This window comes from Dryobates pubescens, chromosome 4, assembly GCF_014839835.1.
Source record: "Dryobates pubescens isolate bDryPub1 chromosome 4, bDryPub1.pri, whole genome shotgun sequence".
In the NCBI taxonomy this organism is placed as follows: Eukaryota; Metazoa; Chordata; class Aves; order Piciformes; family Picidae; genus Dryobates; species Dryobates pubescens.
The window spans coordinates 12,866,555-12,886,634 of NC_071615.1; the positions used below are offsets into that span (position 1 = coordinate 12,866,555).

The window sequence follows — 20,080 nt, forward strand, 5'->3', positions numbered from 1 at the left end:
AGGTGTTCTGGTTTTTGCAGAATATGGTATCATTTGATTCTCTCTGAGGATTTATTTCAAAGCTATCTCTTTACTGTACTGCAATTTGAATTACGTTTTATTCATTTAGAAAAAAATCCATGTTTATTTTTGACTCCCTACTCTGCCCTGTTGTCCTGTGTTTTAATCATGATTTGGAAATTCAGCTGTGATCTGATTAATAGAAAATGTAAAAAATGATAATAAGTGACCCTTTAAAGTGGTTGATTAATGGATAACTCCTTTCATTAGGGCATTGTTTGGGGATTGATTAGTGTAGTTTTCTTAAGTGTATGGTAGCTTGGTGCAGTACTGTGGCACTGTAGCCCACCTGTTACTGTTGGTTTTCAATAGGATTATAAAAACTTCACAGAAACTTTGTTAAAATAAATACTGTTGCAGACTGTGTGCTTGAAAGTGTTTTTGCTGTGTGTGAATCTTCTTTTTAAATTTCTTTTTCTCTCAGCAAACTACAGGAGCCAGAGGACCTGTTCCTGCAGGAAGTGTAGCTCCTAGTGTACCTTTCTCTGCCTCTTTGTTGGGGACACTACCAGTTAATGCAGGATTTGTTCCTTCACCTTCTCTTTCAGAAATCTTTTCACAGCCTTTAGCTTCTTCACTGGACAATTTTTGTTCACCATTAAGCACCTTTTCAATCAGTGACCCAAAAAGAGGTATGAAATGAGTCTTAACTTTTTATGATGACAGGTGTGTGTGAGCTATCTGGCTTCTCTTTTTAACAAATGAGTTTTCACAAGTGTTCAGTAATATTTAGCATGTAACATTTGATCTGTGCTTGCAATTTTTCAAGGTATTGAAGGTGGGTTGTACAGAAGAGGTATAAATAACGCTCTTTGTTTACTTGGTGTCTGCATAAGTATGCTCCAAGCCCACTCTGCTCAGTTTTGATAGTTGTTGTTTATCTTGCTATCCTTTTTGTACCACACCAGTATCTTTGTATTGCTCTGGCATACGCTTCTGAAGCTACTACTGGTGTTAATCAGATGGTTTTGTTGAAGCTCATTGCCTAGTAGATTTTCAGTCCAGATGTCTACATTGGGCTTTTAATTGGAAAAAAGTACTCATAGAAAACAAAAAAACCTTTAGTGTTTGTCAAAACCCCAAACTATTCATACTTGTACTTTGCAAGGATGAGAAATAATTTTGTACATAGGATGTTTCAGGGAACTGAAATAACAAAACTTCTTTTCATTCCTTTAGACCTTCCAAGTTCAGCTTCTAGAGATGGAACACCAACACTTAGCAGCAATAATTCCCCATTGTTTGTAAGTATTTTCACGTTTTCTTTTACATCAGTTCAAATGCTAGCACCTTGAAGGCTTAACATAGATCTTAATTTTTACAGTAGACATTTCTGTTATTGAAAAATGACTCTTTTACCATGAAGATGATTCTGGCTTGGAAAGCAGCATATAGTAGCTCACAGCAACCATAATGAAACACCAGAACGAATTTACAAGGATAAAATTTGACTGTTGTCATAGCCACTTTTCCATTCTGAGGAACTTGCTGTAAAATACTGTAGGAAGTGTGAAATAATAACTGTAAGAGAGAAAATCTCTTATGATCTGAGTGCTGAATATTAGAAATCCTGGAGCAATGTCACAGTATCGGAACAGAGCCAAGACCACCTTGTGTCAGAATCCATCTGGTCTCTGTATTCTAGTTGTGCTTTGTATTTTCAACCATGCTGCTGGCCATTGATCATGTAGGGAAGGGTGGCATGAAGGATTGCATCCTCATGAGCCAGGGCTGAGTAATAATTAGCCTGCAAAGTGCTGTTCTTCTCTCTGTACTTGGATCTTGTTGTATGCTTAGTCTGTGCTGGGTATATAGCTTTTGTAGAATCTCCATGTGCCCTTTTCAGACATGTAGTTAAGTTTGTATTGTGGGGTTTTGTGTGTAGTCCTCCTTAGGTTTTGAATAATAATTTCAGTAGGTTAAATTTTAATTGCAGATAAATTTAATCATATGCATTCAGTAAACTATGCTTTCTCCCAACAGATAAATGGACCTAGCAGTTTGTTTGGGTCTGAAAATTACATGGGAATTGCTGGCCAAGCTAGAAATGATTTTTCAAATGTTTTTAGTAGTGGAAGTGCTAATATACCTGTGTCTTCAGCACTTGTGGCAAGAAATCCATTAGAAGGCACACATGAGCTAAGACAGGCCTGCCAGTTATGTTTTGTCAAAAAAGGTAAGGGGCTTGTGGACTCGACTGGGTTGATTATTAAAAACAAAAAAATATTAGTGCTCACAAGTTAAAATACTGTTGGCTTCTAAACAGTATTAATCTTGACTTGTTCTTTGGAGATGTAGTACAGCATTATGATTCAACAACTATTCAACATGTTTCAACAACTATTACCTGTTTCCTTCTTGTCTTTGTTTCTTATCCTAACAGATTCTTGATTCTTAAAGCCATCACAGATCACCACACACTTTCCCCGGGCTCTAGGTTTACTATGTAAGGTCGTTCACATTCTGTATTCACTTTCCTCCCAACCCCCAGGGTACTGTGAAGAATGACACCTTTGCTCAAGACTAAAAAAAACTTGCAATACTCTCTCTGATTGGCCATGGGGAATTGAACTGCAGTTCAAAGTACCTGGTAACCTTCACATCCCATCTGTTTTATTGTTCTTTCAAACTAATTCTAAATTGTAATCTTGAGGCTTCCAAACCGTAGTAATTATTAACTCCACTGCATCGACTCAAAGGATCTTAACCAGTACTTGGCTTTAACGTAACTAATCTTTTAGGCCTCAGCTGCTGCAGTTAAGCAGAGCCATATTCTAGAGGCAATAGCTTTTATTGAGACTAATCTTAAAAATCAGCATTGCTTTTCAAGTTGCAGGTGTCTTTGATATTGATACACTAATAAAGACTTTATTGAGATATTAAGGGAATGTCTATCGTAGTTCTGAGAACTTTTGTATTAGTTTAAAACTCCTTTTATGAGAAAAATCCATGTTTGAGAAACCACAGAACACTTTCTCTTAAAAGCAGGAGCTATAAAATATCCGTGGAAGTACACAGCACCTTCCTTGCTTCACTTTTTTTTATCAGAGCATCTATTTCTTCTGTTTCTTTGCACCTCTAGCAAAGCCTTTCAGTGTCTCCTGCTTTTACTACTTACTTTTGGAATTATACTGTTCCATCAGCTTCTTGTCCAGGGGAAATGGGTCACACTTTTGTTTCTATAGCCCCTTAAATAGCAAAATTCACTGAACATCTGCTCGTCTTCAAACTTTCCCCCCGATATCTTCATTTTGGTGGTAAACTTCACTACAGTATCATCCTAAAAGCAGAGTTTAAAGCTAGGCATATTTTTTTGTTTCCAAAATCACAAAGTTCTGGGACTGGAATTCATATTTTTGGCACTTGTGTAGCTCTTTTACCTATGTGTTTTGTCTCTGAACATAGTAACAGTTCTAATACAGTAAAAGTTGAAGGTTAAGAGAACGATTCACTTGATCCTTGGAATTCATCTGCATTGGTTTATATGAATAAGCAATTCAAGTTTTAAATCAGTTTATGAAAACATATGATTTGGAATTTGAAAAAAAGTGCAGCAATTTGTTGCTTTCCCAAAGCATCCCTCCCCTAAATAACTCATGGGAGTTTTCTTGCTGAAACAGGTCCTTTTGTAAGTATTTAGCTTTTTCTGTTCTGCTCAACATGGCTGTTAATGTCTTTTGATTCTTCAGAGTTGGTGGTACAAGTAGTAATTCTATACAGTGTGTTCATGTACATTGCTTTTGGACTTACGTGCCAGTCTGTGTGTGGAAATGCTAAGACTTGTGGTACAATTTATGGATGTGTAAGCCATTACCTCATATTGTTTCAGGTCCTAAATTATTGGATTATGCTTACCATCCCAGTTTAGAACATAAATGTAAGAAGGATATTCTAATTGGCAGAATAAAAAACTCTGAAGATAAGTCATGGAAAAAAATACGCCCAAGACCAACAAAGACACAGTATGTGGGACCGTATTATATATGCAAAGGTATGTGTTACAGGTACAGAGTGAAATGGTCATGCCTGAACTCAAAGCTTAGCTTTGCTGCAGTCAAGTATAGAATGAGGTTTATTCTTGCTCATGGGAAGTGGAGAAGGAAATTGACTAGGTTGTTTGCATTTTCAAAGGCCTTAAGGAGAGACTATTGTGACCATTGTGATTATTCAGAGAATGTGCTCTTCTTGGTCATGGAGAGCTTTGCTTCTGCGTGCTGGGCTACTACTGTTAGAGTTTTGCTGTATACATCTGTACATGTGATGTAAGTGAGATGACTTGGACCTATGTATTTAAGCAAAGGATATTCTGCATTCTCAGCATTACTGCCTTGGACTAGAGAAAGGATAGCTGACAGAGGAGTGCATCAGTCTGGGCAGTTTTACATTTTCAAAGCATGTCATTCAGTGTAAGATTTTTTCTTCTGTCTGCTAGACTTAAGTGACCCATTTACAACAGATGTAGCCTCTTTACTAAAATAATTTGAAGGTAAGGTAGTGGAAGTTTTAAGATGAATTTCCAATAAAATTGGTGTCATATTCAATGTTATTTAGATGTTGCTGCTGAAGAGGAGTGCAGATATCCAGGTCACTGCACGTTTGCATATTGCCAAGAGGAAATTGATGTGTGGACACTGGAGCGCAAAGGAGCCTTTAGTCGGGAAGCTCTTTTTGGAGGAAATGGAAAAATCAACCTGACTGTGTCCCGACTTCTTCAAGAACATCATGGATTATTTATGTTTCTTTGTGAGGTGCTGCTTTATTTCTAATAACATAGTAAAAATCATAGTAGATAATAAAATGCTTTGGTTCATGCATGACAATTTTGCAAGTCTTCATATGCATGTTCAGCAGTAATCTGGCTAGCTTTAGACAGCAGATGAGTTGAAGTCTGTTAAAAACTTTAAGGTAAGGTATATTTTTAAGTGTATAATATACTTACTGTATGATTACCTGTTTTTGTATTCCAGAAATGTTTTGATCACAAACCTAGAATAATAAGCAAAAGGAACAAGGATAACTCATCTTCTTGTTCTCACCCTGCTATGCATGACTTTGAAGAAAACAAGTATGTCTGAAATACTATCTCTTTAAGGTTCAAATGGAAAAGCAGAGGTTTCAGGACTTTTTTTTAATGCTGACTTTAATTTCTCTTCCTTGCTAAATGACTGTTAACACTTTGGTGGTATTGGTCCGACAGACTTACCGAACAAGGATTGTCTCATGTAACTAAATTGGAAGTGAGCTATGTCCTTGTCAATGCGTTCAAAAATAGCGCTATCCACCCTTGTGTTTGAATTTTACTTGGTTTGGTGTCAATTTGTTAATAGCTGGTGAGCTGCATTGATCTAAATAGATGTGAGATGTTAAATTAGTACAGGAATTTGTACGTTTTCTGTTTAGCTTATTTTGCTGTAGTTTTAACTCAGTTAATAGCAAGTTTACCTTAATTACAGTGTCTGAAATAGAACATAGTCCTTATTAAATTTGTTGATAAAACATAGTGTCCTTGAAAGTTAATAAAGTCTTCATAGTGGAAATAGTGTAATTTAAGTTTTGGAGAATTAGTAGACTTGCATTTTTATGTGATGGAAACACAAATGAGAGCATTTTAATTGCTTTGTACTCCACTTCCCAGTGTTGAGGAAATGCTATAGGTCTAAAAGCTAGGCTGTTGCTGTGATGCATCGACACTTTAACATGGTGCTCTGCAAAAGAGTAAGTACTTGTGTTTCAAATTAGACCAGGATACATACTTGAAAGTGGAAATGCTATGCTTTCCCTCTTGGAAACCAGAGGTCCAGTTAGGTTGAATTCAGTAATGATTTGCAGAAAATGGATTCCTGTGTTTGCAAGGGAATTGGACTAGATAATCTCCACAGGTCCCTTCCAACACCTACCATTCTGTGCTTCTGTGTGACTTCTGGATTTCAAAAGAATATTGTTGTGTGATGTTGATTTACTCAGACACAAAATGATAATTATTTATTCCTTCCTTTGGAAATTTTTTTGGCTTTCTGATTTCAACTGAAAAAAAAAACCACAACCCAAAAAAACCAACACATTTGAATAAGCTATCATGAGGAATGGTTACTTAACATATTCCACCCAGGAATAAAACAATTGTAAGGAATATCTGAAATTGTTTTTGAAACAGGTGCCTTGTCCATATTCTGCGAGAAACTATGGTGAAATATTCCAAAATCCGCCCTTTTCAAGTTCGATGTCAGCTTGACTTGTGCAGACATGAGGTGCATTACGGCTGTTTACGAGAGGATAAATGCTTTTATGCTCACAGTCTGGTAGAGCTTAAAGTCTGGATAATGCAAAAAGAAACAGGTGTGTTTGGTAAAATTCTTGCTTTACTCTTCATTGTTGGAGCCACCTCTCCCTTGGCTCCTTTCTGAAATTAGCAACTTGGGATCAGGACAATCACTTGTTGGAGTTTTTCATACAGCACATTGCATAAACAGTAATGTAAATGTGATAAAAAGTATTGAGTGAACAGTTAGTTTTTTACCAGCTGCCCCTGAAGAGTCAAGGATAGCAAATTCTTAACAATTTCTATTTTGAAGTAAGAGTTGGCTTCTCCAGGAGACATGATTTGACACAAAAGGCTGAATTTTTGCGTTATCATGTGTTTATGCTGCACTCATGCTTTACCCAAGTCAATTAAAGCTCATCTCTGCTCTTTGAAGTTCCAGCCATGAGTGTCTGTATATGTATGCAATATATAAAAATAAAAACATATAAAACCTTTGGGGCTTTGGTAGCATTGCATTTTAAGTATGTCTATAATTCTGCAACAGGCAAAAGTACTCAAGAAATTTTCCTCTTCCTTTACAGGTATTTCACATGATACTATTGTTCAAGAATCAAAGAAATACTGGCAGAACATGGAAGCTAGTGCCCATGGATCACAGGTATTTTGGTTTTTTTTCATTGATTCCACAGTGACTTTGATGATAATTCTTTTACCATGTCTGTGTATAATGTAGCTTATTTTAGAAATACTATTTTAATGCTGTCTTGAAATAATCTCTTTCAGTGAAGGCTTTCTTTGGCTTGCTCCACTTAGATTAAAATGCTTACTTTCCTCCTATACAATTCCTTTTTGACTTGGTTTATTCTGTCACAACTGGAACAAAAAACATAAACATAATTTCCAAGTCAGCTACCATACAGCAATTAATTATTTTTTCAAAACACAGGACTACTATATACTTAGTTTGCATATATCATCACAACTTCTGGGTACATATACTGAAATAAGTTAAAAAAATTGCATTTGTTAAGAAATAGTTAGTTAGCTTGAAATTACAAGCAGGACTCTTACAAGACATGCAGTGTAACCTCTGACCTGGAGGTGTTGTAAGTCTGCCTTGTAAGGGAGAATTTATAATTATGTATGGGTTGCTTTGCAGATGCAAAATACCTTTTATTGTTGTTATTTTTTTTGGCTTAAGATCCTTGGGAACCAAATGAAATATGGATCACTTAATCTGAAGATGAAGTTTGTTTGTGGTCAGTGCTGGAGAAATGGTCAAGTTAATGAACCAGACAGAAACAAAAAATACTGCAGTGCAAAGGCCAGACACCCGTAAGTAAGATCAGACAGTGAAAATTTTACTGTTTTGTCAGTTGTTGAAAACCTCTTGTGGGACCATTGTTACTGCTTAGGAAAGAGCCATACAAGGAATGAAAAAAACATATGGAAGCAGAAAAGAATCCTCTGTTTTTATTATGCTGATAATTGGTCACGAGCAGCACTTGGTGACTGTTTTGGGCTTTTTATAATTATCAGTTATAGTAGAGTTTTAATAGAGTAAAGTTAAAGCTTTCATCATATATTTGAGATTTATAAAGACCCTTTCTGCACTTTCCTGGTTCTGCTTATGTGTATACAGTGTGTCTTCTTTTTTTATTACTCTTTTCTTTCATTGAATGCATCTGGTTTTAGGTGGACCAAAGATCGCCGTGTGGTGCTAGTAATGTCTAATGAACGTAAGAAGTGGATGACCATCCGTCCTCTTCCTGCAAAGAAACAAGTGCCTCTGCAATTTGATGTATGTCAACCTAAAGCTAATGGTTTAGTTAAGAAAATAGGGTAACTGGGAAGATACTAGTTACTGGTTTTGTCAGCTCTGCGGGAATATGTTTATAGTGCTTCTAGAGAGTTCAGCCTTAGAAAAGTGCTGATCTCATATGTTATCAGTGAAGCCTTTTCTCATCAGTGGGAATTAATAACTTTTTCAGTGATTTAACTAAGTTTTTACTATGTCCAGTAAACATTTCAGAAATAGTTTAAACATACCTGTGGTCTGGTAGTTTGGTTGGGGCAAAAAGCAGTCATGCTACTTGCTTCCAGCAGTTTGCTTTTTCTAACTACAATATAGGAATTTTAAAAATCAAATTAATATGATTCTGTTTTTCATGCCATATAGATGTCTAATTGGGAGGGGAAACACTAGCTAAGACTGGAAAAAAAAAGAAAAGAATGAAAAAATTCTACTGTCATTCATTTTACTTTATATTCATAAGGAATTTTTCAAATTCACATTCCAGTTGTGCAATCATATTGCTTCAGGCAAGAAATGTCAGTATGATGGGAACTGCTCATTTGCTCACAGCCCTGAGGAAAGAGAGATGTGGACATACATGAAGGAAAACAGCAGTAAGTAGAAGAGTAAATGTAACATATTGTAAATATAACTGTTTTTCATTCTTACTACTTCTTAGTCCACTTTCTGTCTTTTGTGGTAAACGTTACCAGGTGCCTTTTTCAAAAATCTGAATAAGGCCAGACTGGGTATTCAAAACCCAGTATTCAGCAAAATAGTTATGTATTTGTTGCACAAGGATTTTGTTGCACTAGGATTCTGTTGACAACATCTGTGAGCAGGTTATTTGTGGCAGACTAAACATAACAAAAACTATAGCACACTTCATATTAAGTACTCCCAAATTCAGATACACAACAGCACAGTTGTTATCTGCACTTTGGGTACCTGTTCTGAAGTGTGTAACATCTTACTTTCCCTTAGGCTGAAACAGGTGTTGGTAAGTAGCCAGAGATTCTTACTGCTCTTGGTTCTTATCTCTAAACTGTGTAAATGTCTACATTTTGTCCATTTTTCTTCTTTTAATAGATGGGGACTGAATTGTGCTTGCAAACTCAGTCATTTATCTAGTATTCTCAAACTCTTGCCTTAATTGCTAATTACTTATTTTAGCTTCTGCTCTCATTAGTTCAAGACTTGGAGCAGTTGTATGACATATGGCTAAAAAGTCAAAAACCAGAAAAAGGAGATGATACAGCTGCTCAGTCAAATAAAGAAAATGGGAAGCAAATTCACATGCCAACTGACTATGCTGAAGTTACAGTAAGTAATCATGGGTATAATTGTAAATGAAAATGTGGGGAGTTGCTGGTTGTTTTTTTTCTTCTCACATTCAGTAACATACACACTTGTCCTTAATTTCTTGGTGCTTCATTAAATGCAGCTTGTGACAGTGCATAGCGATTCTTCAGAACCCTTTAAATCTAAAGGGGATCATAAACTTCAGGTTTAAATCAGTGTTTGAATCACTGTTTCTGTTTAGGTAAAAGACAATTTACAGGCCAATATAAAGAAAACATTTAAAGTGCATTTGGAGCAGTTCTGCGCTTGTAGTCTTGAATTCTCATTGGTTTCTTTTCAAACTGCTTGTAAAACAGGTGGATTTTCACTGTTGGATGTGTGGGAAGAACTGTAATAGTGAGAAGCAATGGCAGGGTCACATTTCTTCAGAAAAGCATAAAGAGAAGGTTTTCCACACTGAGGACGATCAAAACTGCTGGCAGTATCGCTTTCCAACCGGCTATTTTAGCATTTGTGATAGGTATGTGCCTTTTAAGATGTCAAGAATGCTGAAAATGCCAGTTTGTAGTGTAAATAATTACAGTGGTTATTAGTTTTGACAGTGTTTCTAGTGTTCTTGCTTTGCATACATCCCAGTGAGTGGGACCAAATTAATGCTCTTGTGGTGTTAATAAAGGGTAGCAAGATTATTGCAGCTCCACAAGATAGTGTTATTAGAAGTTTACTTAAGCATCTGCATATTAATTGCTTGGGGAATACAAAACCAGTACCTTGCTGGACAATGATACTGGATCTTTAAGGCAAGTAGAAATGTAACAGCATCAAAACAAATTTGTTAAAATTGAGTATTTGTTAATGGAAATTTTTTATGAATTCATAGAAGAGGACTTTAACCTGTTGGTTTTCCCCAGTGCTGGTTGTATATTTTTGTTTACCTTTAGTTCTTAAATGAAGCCTGTTTACCTGATAGAAAGAGAGAATTTTCTTTGGTAAATATGTTGGAAGTTCTTTCCACTGTTGGAATCTTCTTGGAAGGCTAAAACCTTTGGAAATCTGCATTCTGGAGTTAAAGATTTAATTAACTGGTGCCGATACCTTTTGTTACTCCAAGTTAAAAGATTTTGAGAGCCTTGGAGATCTTGAGAAACTGCACAAAGTCTAAAACAAGTTATTTTTTTATTGACAGTCTTTTGCATGGAAGCTTATGTGCTCCCTACACATAACATCCTAAATGTATTTGATGTTTTGAACACTAACAAACTTCAGATAGGCAGTATAAAGTGAATACAAACTGGCACACTTATAAAATAGGATAAAATACATTCTTAAGTCATACAGAGTGTTTAAAACTCGAATTTAGTTTACAAAGGGCAATTAATAAGTTGGGGGGGGGTTAACAGTTGTAGTTATTTAGCTTAGTAAGTTAAATGACAATATGTTAATTTGACTTGACGAAAATAGTTTCAGGCATTAAATGACTCAGTAAAGTAGTAGCATGAAGAACAGAAAGAAGAGAGCCATCTCTTGTCCTTTAAAAATACTTGACAGCTGGAAAAGAGAAATACAATTGAATGCTAAATCATCTTATTTTAAAAGTAAATACTCCACCAATTATGATATTTTTGTCCTTAGTATTTCAAAAACATGACCAGAAGAAAATCTAGATACAATAATGGTGATAGTTCTATGAAAACACTATTTGAAATCTGTCTTAACAGATATATGGCTGGTACTTGCACTGAAGGAAACAACTGTAAATTTGCCCATGGCAATGCTGAACTCCATGAGTGGGAAGAACGAAGACAAGTTTTAAGAATGAAGCTCAGCAAAGCAAGAAAAGACCACTTGATTGCTCCCAGTGATAATGACTTTGGAAAATATAGTTTTTTGTTTAAAGATTTAAACTAACACTGAGATGACACATACATGTTATCAGCTGGAAGCATAAACCAGAAAATTTGACAATAATCTAAAGCATGGGACAGAAAAGCTGCAGGTTTTCTGCTTTTATTGGCATATATTGTTCCTCCTGAACAGCAAAATGTAGTAGATTTAGGGGGATTGAGCAGACCTGTCTATGCTCTCATGAAGCAGAGTGGCGATTAAAGAAATCTGAAGTATTACGTGCTTACTCACCTTCTGTTGGACAGAAAGATAGGAAATAGAAGTGGGGGGAAGAGGTTATAATATCTAGGAAGCCCCCTAGTACCAGTCCTTCAGCTGAAAAACTTTAAGGTATCAAGGTATTACAAAACAGAACGTTATGGGCTAAGAAGAAAATGATGGATGAAAATTCTTCAGATCTTTTAATGGAGAGGATTTGTTTAAACAAAGTTTGCTACTTATCTATATGTAGGTTGCTAAAAAGGATTTTCTTATTAAAGATTTTAAACAAAATAACCATTTAACTGCAATATATGTTGAATGGGTATTTTTTCTCTATTTGTATGTTTCAATATAATTTACTGAAAAAGGATCTTGAGAGAAAAACGTATTAATTTTTGAAAATAAAGTAGTTAAAATTCTGTTTATTGGTCTTTGCTGTTTAAATGATGATTTTGAAAGATTACACTTGTATGTCAGTATTGTGTATTACTGTATGGACTAATGTTGCCTGTAATAAAGAGAACTTTACACAAAGCTGTTTTCTGCATGTAACCTTTCAGGATTGAGATTTTTGTAAAAACAATGATTTGCCTATTAGCAAAAGCTTGAGCAGCTGTAGCTAAAGATTTAGTTTATATTTGTGTCTGCAGCTGCTTGTTTCCAGCTATTTCTGTATTATCATCTCATTGCATCACTAAAATAACAAAACTGCCCAACTAATTTGTCAAGTAGACAAGCATTTTGAGCTGCTCAGTGCTGGGTCATGTTTTCAGCCTTTTGACTTGAGCCTAAACCACCACCTCATCTGTCAGACGGCTGGAACTTCAAATGGCATTTCCTGCAGACCACAGGAACTGGAAACCAATCACGGGCCGAGATGACTTATGCCTGGTTAGCCTTTTGGCTTTACAAGCACCGGAGCTTCTCTTGTGTTTTGGCTTCTACGCAGATCATGCTTTCAATTTCCTTTGTGTGTCTACTTTTAAAAAATTATTATTTATTTATTTTTAAAGTAAGCCTCTTTAATTCATTCACAATAGATAAAGATGGATTTCTTTTTTACCCTATGACTGACTTCTCCCTCCTTTTGAGAGTATTTTTCTCTGTTACTGGTTAACCTTATATAATTAGAAGAGCTTTAAGAATGACTTCAGTAGTTTGAATGTAGTCATTGGCCATATAATGTGTATGTAAGAAGTGTTGAACCAAAGTTCAGTAATGCCCATACACGACTAGTCTGGAAGCTGTGTCCCTTTCACTTCACAAAGTAAAAGCACAACAAATATTAACATCTTATGGTTAGCCATAGCTGGGAGAACCTGTGAAGTGTCTGTTCCTTACAGGCTAGGCTGAAGTCCATTTGAATCCAATGTATAGTAGGCATACAAATTTAGCTTGGTGCTTGAAATGCCACCTGCTGCAATGCCGATTTTTTTATATTGTTTGTAATAAACGGAGCTTGAACTAGAGTGTTATGGACACTGTTATTTCTGTGACAAAATCTGATTGTATTGTGTGCCTTTCCGAATTGTTTTCTGGATTTTACGCTGTCGTTGTTTAATGTAAGTGCTCTGTAAATTATTGGAAGTAATTCTAGACACAACTAAACATTGAATCCTTGTTCTATAAGGATGGTGTGAAGTCTTTCGTGACTGCAATGTGGGGGCTGTTGGGGAAGAGCTGCTCCCGGGGTCTCGGAACAATTACTGGGGCGTTATTTACTTGCCGGTCTCGGCGAGAGAAATTTTAACCGTGTCCTGCACAAAGCAGGAAGCCGATAAGCCCATTCTGAACGTGGCTTTCCTGAGGCCGTTCTGCGGGCGAACGAAGGCCACCGGCCTAACGCCTGCCGTCCCCCGCCGCGGCTCCTCCCACCGCCGACCCGACTCCTCGCGCCCTTCCTCAGCCCGGCCCGTTCTCCCTTCGCCTTTCCGAGGGGTCCCATCGGCCACCGGGACTAGTGACCGTAGTCCAACCGCCTGCGCGCCTGCTTGGGGCGGCGCGACGTGGCGGCAGCTGGTTCGCTGGCAGAGGGGCCCGCCCCGGCGGGGCTGACAGGCGGGCGGTAGGGAGACGTGTGCGAGCGGGAGCGGCCCGGTTCCCGCACCCCTCCCCGTCGCGGCTGGGAATGATGTCGTTATGCGGCGGCTCCGGCTGCGGCCCCGCCGCTGCTCCTCGGCTGCGGCCTCGCGCCGCCCAGATGGCGCGTCGGCCCGAGCTGCTGTGCGGCGCTGCCATCCTGCTGGGCTGCGCCTTCCTTGTCGCCCTCAAAGTCACCTGCAGGTAATGGTGGGGCCGGGAGAACGGCTTCGAGGGAGCAGAGGTTGGGCGGTCACGGGATATTGGGGCCTGGCTGACGGAAGCGCCCGCCCGCCCCTCGAAGGCTGGGCGCGCCCCGGGGGCCTGGGGCAGAGGCGCTTGGGGGAGTCCCGCCTCGGGGCCTGCGGGTGTGCCAGGGCGGGCGACCAGGCCTAGCAGAGCCGGGGGTCCTCCCGAGGCGCCAACCCTTGTGCCTGCTTTGCCCACGCGTCTGTCCGCGCTCTATGTTCGGGCCCCGAGAAGCACCGCACGGGGCTGGGTCGTGTGAGGAATGCCCGTTTCTGGAGTAGGTGACAGACACTATCTTCCTGGGGCCGGAGGCATACGGTCCCCATGGCAACCAGGGCCCTTCTCTTGTGGTAGGGGGACACCGTCGCCAGCTCAGCGGTGTAGCGGTGGGGGGACGCGGGGCCCTGTGACCCGTGGCGGGCAAGGGGCAGCGCCGCCACCTCGCGTTAATCCATGGGTGCGATAGAAGCCGCGGTGGTTTGAAGAGCTATATGTGTTCGTGGGAGCCGTCGGGCAGCGGTGGACGGTACCCGGTAGGTGCGCGGATGCACAGGCACCTGAGGGCAGGCGCGGTTTTGGAAAGCTCTTTACCTCGTGGTGCCACGTAAGGGCTGAGGGCCATAGGGCTGACGGCTATAGGGCTGACTCCTTTCCTTAGCCTGCTCAGCCAGCTCCTTGGCGTGGGAGTACAAAGAGGGGGAAAACAGGTCTCTTCTGGCTCCTGCGTTAGTATGGACACCCCGGTTACCTGCAACTGCTTTAGGCAGACGTTTTGTGGGTTTTTTTCCCTCATAGTCTGGTGGTGCGCCTCTTGGGAGCTGGAACTGTTCTCTTCGCAAAAGTGTCTGCGGTTCCTATTTGCTGGGAGTCTGGTATACGTGGCTATGGAACACGTAGAACCAGGTGGTGTTTGTAGCTGAAAGTGTGAGGAGAGTTGGGTGATGTATGGTAGGGACATAAATGTGCTGCAGCTGGGCAGCTGAGCTCTGGAGTGTAGACTGGGATTTGAATGTTCTGGATGGGTTTTAGGTCAAGGTAATGTGTGCTTCAGTTCGTACTATATTAATTGAAGAAGTCTCTACTACATTTGGGTTTCAATTTTAGGAGTGGGAGAAGGCTACAGGGACATGATTACTTCCCTGTTCTATAGAATCTGACAAATTTTTATTGCAAGGAACACTCGATTCACAGGTAATATTTCTGAAAAATACTAGGGCTCTCTTCTCACCTCTTGAAGACATATTCCTTGAATCAGAGTGATTTTTAAGTCTGAGTTGCTCTGTGAGCAGCAGTGCCTCCGTTCCAGCAATCTCTTATCTCACAATGACCAGATAATTTAGATGGAAGTGTAAAGCTCTTGCCATGTATTGTGCAGTTTTTTCTGAACTTAGTCACCTCTCTTTTTCACTGTCTGTTTCTTAAAAAAAATATTATTTTACTTACACTTACATTGATGTTGATGTTTGTTTTCTTCCTGTTCTCCTTTGTTTAAAATTTGGCTATTAGTTTCATATTGTTGCTAGTTGTGTTTGAAAGTTTAGAAATGGAATGTGCTTCTTGCCACTCTGTACAGGAAGTTTGATTAAAGGGGTTTGGCTTTTCAGATTGTAGTTAAATAGACCAATATCAGAAAAGCATTCCCTGTTCCGTTGCCGTCAGAAAATTCACATGTAAAAATAGCCACTGGAAGATGGTTAATTGCCTATGTTGACTATGATTACAGTACATGGTTTCTCACCATATGTCAGGATGATTTGCAAGCAAGTCTCAGCACCAGAGGACAGTTACTACCATGTAAATACAATGTGGAACTTTTGAGACTGATGGATAAAAAGCATGGAAAGGGAAAATTCCTTTATTACAAGGCAATCCATTAGTGGGTTTTGAGGTGTTGCAGGTTTATAGTGGCTCAAAGAATAACCAGTGAAGCCTGACCTAACGTGTTACTGAGAAAGCCTGTGGTTTAGAACCTGAATTATTTCTGGCACTATGCAAATATCTTTTGAGGCAGCCTCAGACTAAGGACTATGCAGTCCAAGGGGCTGATCCTCCAGGCATTTCCATGTGCTTTCCTTTATTATGAGGTTTTTCTGTTTAAGTGAGTGCTGCAGATGAGGTACACAGTGTGTTAATAAACAGTATGTGATGATTATGTTTGTGTAATGATTCATTATGCAATACTCAGTTTATACTTGTATATTTTTTAGGGATTCAGTGCACTGTTGTCTATGTAAACCTGGGATTTATGTAGAAGTACTCTGTTACGCATTTGGTGTTGCAGAGAGAGACAGCACTTAACAGATCACCTTAAGCAGCTGGTAGCTGTTTATTGTGTTTGGTCTTTTAATAATACTGGAGTTATGTTCATATTTGAAGGTAGATATGTAGTTCCTTACTTGCTTCATGGGACTTCTGTTGATCGGTTTTACTTTCTTGTAATTGTGGAGCCAATTTCACATCTCATTTTTAATGCTTACTCTCTAACTCTTGGCCCAGTTGTCCACTTTCCGTTAGTGTGGGATTAACACCTAGCTGCCCTTTTTCACTTTCAGCAGCTGATCAGCGTGTATGTGCGGACCTCTGAGTTAGAGCTGTAACACATCAGCATTGTGTCTTGTCCAGCTGGCAGCTAGAAGTCATGGCAAGAAGCCAGCAGTTTGGATAGGTATGGAGGGAGCCAGGTGTTGATTCTGAGGTGGAGTAAGAAACTGAGGGTTGGGAAAGGAGGTGCTGGGTTACTGGCTGGGGGAGAGGGGATGAAACAAAGGTAGAAGTCCATAGAAGATGGCTGGATTTTTTTGCCATCTGCATGGAAACCTAATTTTGTGCATAGTGGAATTAACTGCTTTCTCACATTTACAATTCATTAATATTTTCAAACTTCTGGATTTTGAAGTAAATACTGTCTCTTACACATGATCTAAGAATTTCCACAGCTCAGAAAATATACTAGGTGTGATTCTTGAATGCTGAGCTTTAAGTGCATGCTTAGTAACTCGGAAATGAGAGAAGAGCTGGGGCTTTTGTGGGTCTGCATAGCAGCAAAGGTACTGCTGACAAACCATAATGATTGTACAGTTTGAAAATGTGGCAACATTGTTAAGTTGCTTAATATATAAGTTTGACAGTGTTCATGGCTCAATAACTTCACCATAATTACTAAAATGGTACCATGAGGAGGATCAGACATCAGGTAAAAAGATTTTTTTGTTAGCTTTTTATTATGCTAGAAGGTAAAGGAATACAGAGTCCTTTCTAAAACTTCCTGTCACATAAGGAACCATGGCAAAATTGAGCATTGCAGTGATGTGGTCCAGAGTTTAGTCTGACTTGCTTTAATATAAATATGGGTAGTGGAAGACTTTTGAATTGGAGATCATTCACTTGCATTTAAGGCAGTTTATAACAGCTTCTGAACATCTGGGAAATGCTGAGTTCTGGATAGTTTGACTGCTGATTTGGTAAAAAATGGTTTCCTGAGTATTTAGTTTATTTTCTTAGTATTACTGGTCAAACTACTGTCTCTTGGGAAACTTAATCTGTCATAATCTATACATTGGCACTCTATTTGTTGATGATGTCCTTACATAGATGAGGAAGTGTGCCCTGGGTAGTTTGCAGTCCCTGCTCTAACCAGTAAAATAAACTAATACACATTAATGTATTCTTCCCTAATACAGTGTGGAAGGATGAAGCATAGAGTACTTTAAAGCAAAGCATAAAGCAGAGTAGTTAACTCTGTTTACAAAAACATCATGTCACAAAACTTCATGACCAGTGTCTCTTCTTTTATCAGGGTGCTGTTACCTAAAGTACAAGTGTTAAAAGAGGATGAGGCCAGGGAAGAAATCCAAAGAAATCACTCTTCCTGGTAATTTTATGCTCTATAGCAACCAGCAGTAAGAGTGTGAGCTAACATACCCATAAACATAGTGCGTGGTATCACAGTGTGACCAGCTTGTTAAAGGTGATCTTTGGGGGTTTTTGTGGTATTTTATGACACTAATTCAGATAATGTAAGTTGCAGTCATTTGCATCAATTTCCAAAGTTTTGTCATTGCATGACCTTTGCAAAGATTGAAAATTAGGGTTTTGAGCACACTTCTGTACATTCTCAATAACCACTCTTAATTTCCTTCCCACAGCCGAGCAAAAGATGTAACAATGCCAGCGAAGCTTCCAGTGAATTTTTTCTCCACAAGATCTCCAGTCATTGATCTCTTCCGGGGACAGTTAGACTATGCAGATCACCTTCGTCAGGATTCAGAAATCGTGCTCTATTTCTTCTATGCGCCGTGGTGTGGCCAGTCCATTGCAGCAAGAGAAGAAATAGAGCATGTGGCCAGCAGGTTGTCAGACCAGGTAACTCCAGAGAAGACACAGATCTTAAATGTGATCTGCTAGCTTTCTAGTGTCCACCACTGCTAGTTTCTGTCATCCCAAGGGAATGAGTGGGACTTGATTGCTCACATTTTAGGGTAACACAGCCAGTCACCATGATTGCAGTGTAACATACAGAGTGTTAGAATAAATGGACAAAACCTTTGATTCCTGCTCAGTTGTCTGTTATTTCTAGTCCTGAGTGGAAATAGAAAGTTTCTTCTCAGCTTTGTTCACCTTTGCTTCCAGTTACAGGATCCTTGGAGACACTGGTAATGATATAAGATAGCAGCTGTGCCCTGCTTTCTAGCAGTTGGTTACCTGTGAATGCTTCACAGGTACAGCTGTCCTAAACCTCTGCATTGAGCTCCACTCTGCAGAAATGTAATTAACACAGATTCTGACTAACTTAGTAAATTGATTTAGATTAAGAAGCTTTAAAACTAGAAAGAGAAATGACCAAAGGGAAAGCTGTTAAAATAATAATTAAAAAAAAAAAAAAAAGAAGAAAAGTCTTGTGTGATAGAGTTTAAGAGGATAGATAGGGAAAACTGAGTTGAAAAGACAGTGAAAATAGCAGATGGCATGGATTGGAAAAAATGCATGTTAGATAAAGGTGGTTTCAGTAATGTAAATGTTTGCTGAGAATTTTTGCCTGCTTTGCAGGTGCTGTTTGTGGCTGTAAATTGCTGGTGGAACCAGGGGAAATGTAGGAAGCAGAAGCATTTCTTCTACTTTCCTGTGATACACTTATACCATCGGAGGTAAGATACCGTAACTGGAGTCTGGGGGTTTTATTGGTTTGGTTTTTGTCTTTTTTTTGGACAGATACTGTATAAAATGCTGCATTTTGCAAAGTTTGTATTTATGACAACATTAAATAGTTGGAGAGGAGGAGATTCTGGGTGAAGCTCATCCTGTGTGCTATTCAGTTGTCAAGAGGGCTTGCATATGTCAGTTAAATGACATGCTGCACAATTCTTCATCCTTAAGGAAATGTTGTTTTGCCTGTACATCTCTCGGCAGTTCTACCTCCATTTAAAAGTACAGAAATCAGATTTATGTATTGCTTTCAGTTGTCTGCTTGCTCTGTAGATAGATTATATCAACTGGTAACCAAATTTGTGACACCAGTAAAGTATGTACTTAAGGGCCATGAAAGTCAGCAGAGTTTAAATGCATATTTAAATAGCACTATGTACTGAAGGTTTCTTCATACATTAGAGCTTTGCACTCAATTTTACATTGAGTTATTGTATCAAATTTGTATTATCTCATTTTTAGTATTTGTATGTATTAACTTTTTTTTTGTGGGGGACGGAAGGTAAAGAAACAGTTTCTAATGCTAGGTATAATAGAGCTGGATTCTCTGTAGTTTATCACTTGTACTTTGACTTGTATCCTCTAGTCACAACCTGCAGCTCTCTTCCATCACAGAGGCTGATTTTGGGTTTTGGGAGGGAAATTTATATATTGAGGAGGAACAATCCTGATCTTTGGCTGCTGAACTTGGAATAGACACAGATGGCACTGGCTTAATTCCAACTGTAGTAAAAACAACAGTCCCACTAGGATATACATTGACTTAAACTTACTTGATCTTGAAATTACAGCACAATACACTTAGGTTTTATGAGTAACCTTAAGCAGTTGCAACAAGATGAGATGTACCTCCACAAAACCCCCAAAGGGCAATTCACCTGTCATACTAATGTTCGAATGTTGCGTACTGGGCATGTGCCATGTTGGAGCAGTGCATGTTGGTGTTAAGACAAAGGTTTGTAATAAACCTTTGCAGGATGTAGAATAATCTCGTCGGCTTTAGAAAACCATTTCAAAGAAATTGA

At 38.9% G+C, this 20,080-nt stretch overlaps 2 protein-coding genes across 4 annotated transcripts in view; both read left to right on the forward strand.

Moving 5' to 3' along the window:
• ZC3H7A (zinc finger CCCH-type containing 7A) overlaps positions 1–13,140 on the forward strand; it is a 28,458-nt gene extending 15,318 nt beyond the window's left edge. The window contains exons 10-23 of one of the 2 annotated variants that reach the window (XM_054180602.1): positions 485–692; positions 1,240–1,304; positions 2,044–2,236; positions 3,890–4,051; positions 4,612–4,808; positions 5,028–5,125; positions 6,215–6,396; positions 6,904–6,980; positions 7,524–7,657; positions 8,018–8,123; positions 8,623–8,731; positions 9,307–9,440; positions 9,776–9,939; positions 11,138–13,140. In XM_054180602.1, coding sequence (XP_054036577.1) covers positions 485–692; positions 1,240–1,304; positions 2,044–2,236; positions 3,890–4,051; positions 4,612–4,808; positions 5,028–5,125; positions 6,215–6,396; positions 6,904–6,980; positions 7,524–7,657; positions 8,018–8,123; positions 8,623–8,731; positions 9,307–9,440; positions 9,776–9,939; positions 11,138–11,327 — 2,019 coding nt within the window. In that variant the 3' untranslated portion in view covers positions 11,328–13,140. Of the gene's footprint in view, positions 1–484; positions 693–1,239; positions 1,305–2,043; positions 2,237–3,889; positions 4,052–4,611; positions 4,809–5,027; positions 5,126–6,214; positions 6,397–6,903; positions 6,981–7,523; positions 7,658–8,017; positions 8,124–8,622; positions 8,732–9,290; positions 9,441–9,775; positions 9,940–11,137 lie in introns of those variants that run through there. The other variant, XM_054180603.1, reaches the window with a different exon arrangement.
• A 516-nt stretch (positions 13,141–13,656) lies between these two features.
• Positions 13,657–20,080, forward strand: part of TXNDC11 (thioredoxin domain containing 11) — a 28,456-nt gene continuing 22,032 nt past the window's right edge. The window contains exons 1-3 of one of the 2 annotated variants that reach the window (XM_054180600.1): positions 13,657–13,808; positions 17,999–18,215; positions 18,900–18,997. In XM_054180600.1, coding sequence (XP_054036575.1) covers positions 13,657–13,808; positions 17,999–18,215; positions 18,900–18,997 — 467 coding nt within the window. Of the gene's footprint in view, positions 13,809–17,623; positions 17,725–17,998; positions 18,216–18,899; positions 18,998–20,080 lie in introns of those variants that run through there. The other variant, XM_054180601.1, reaches the window with a different exon arrangement.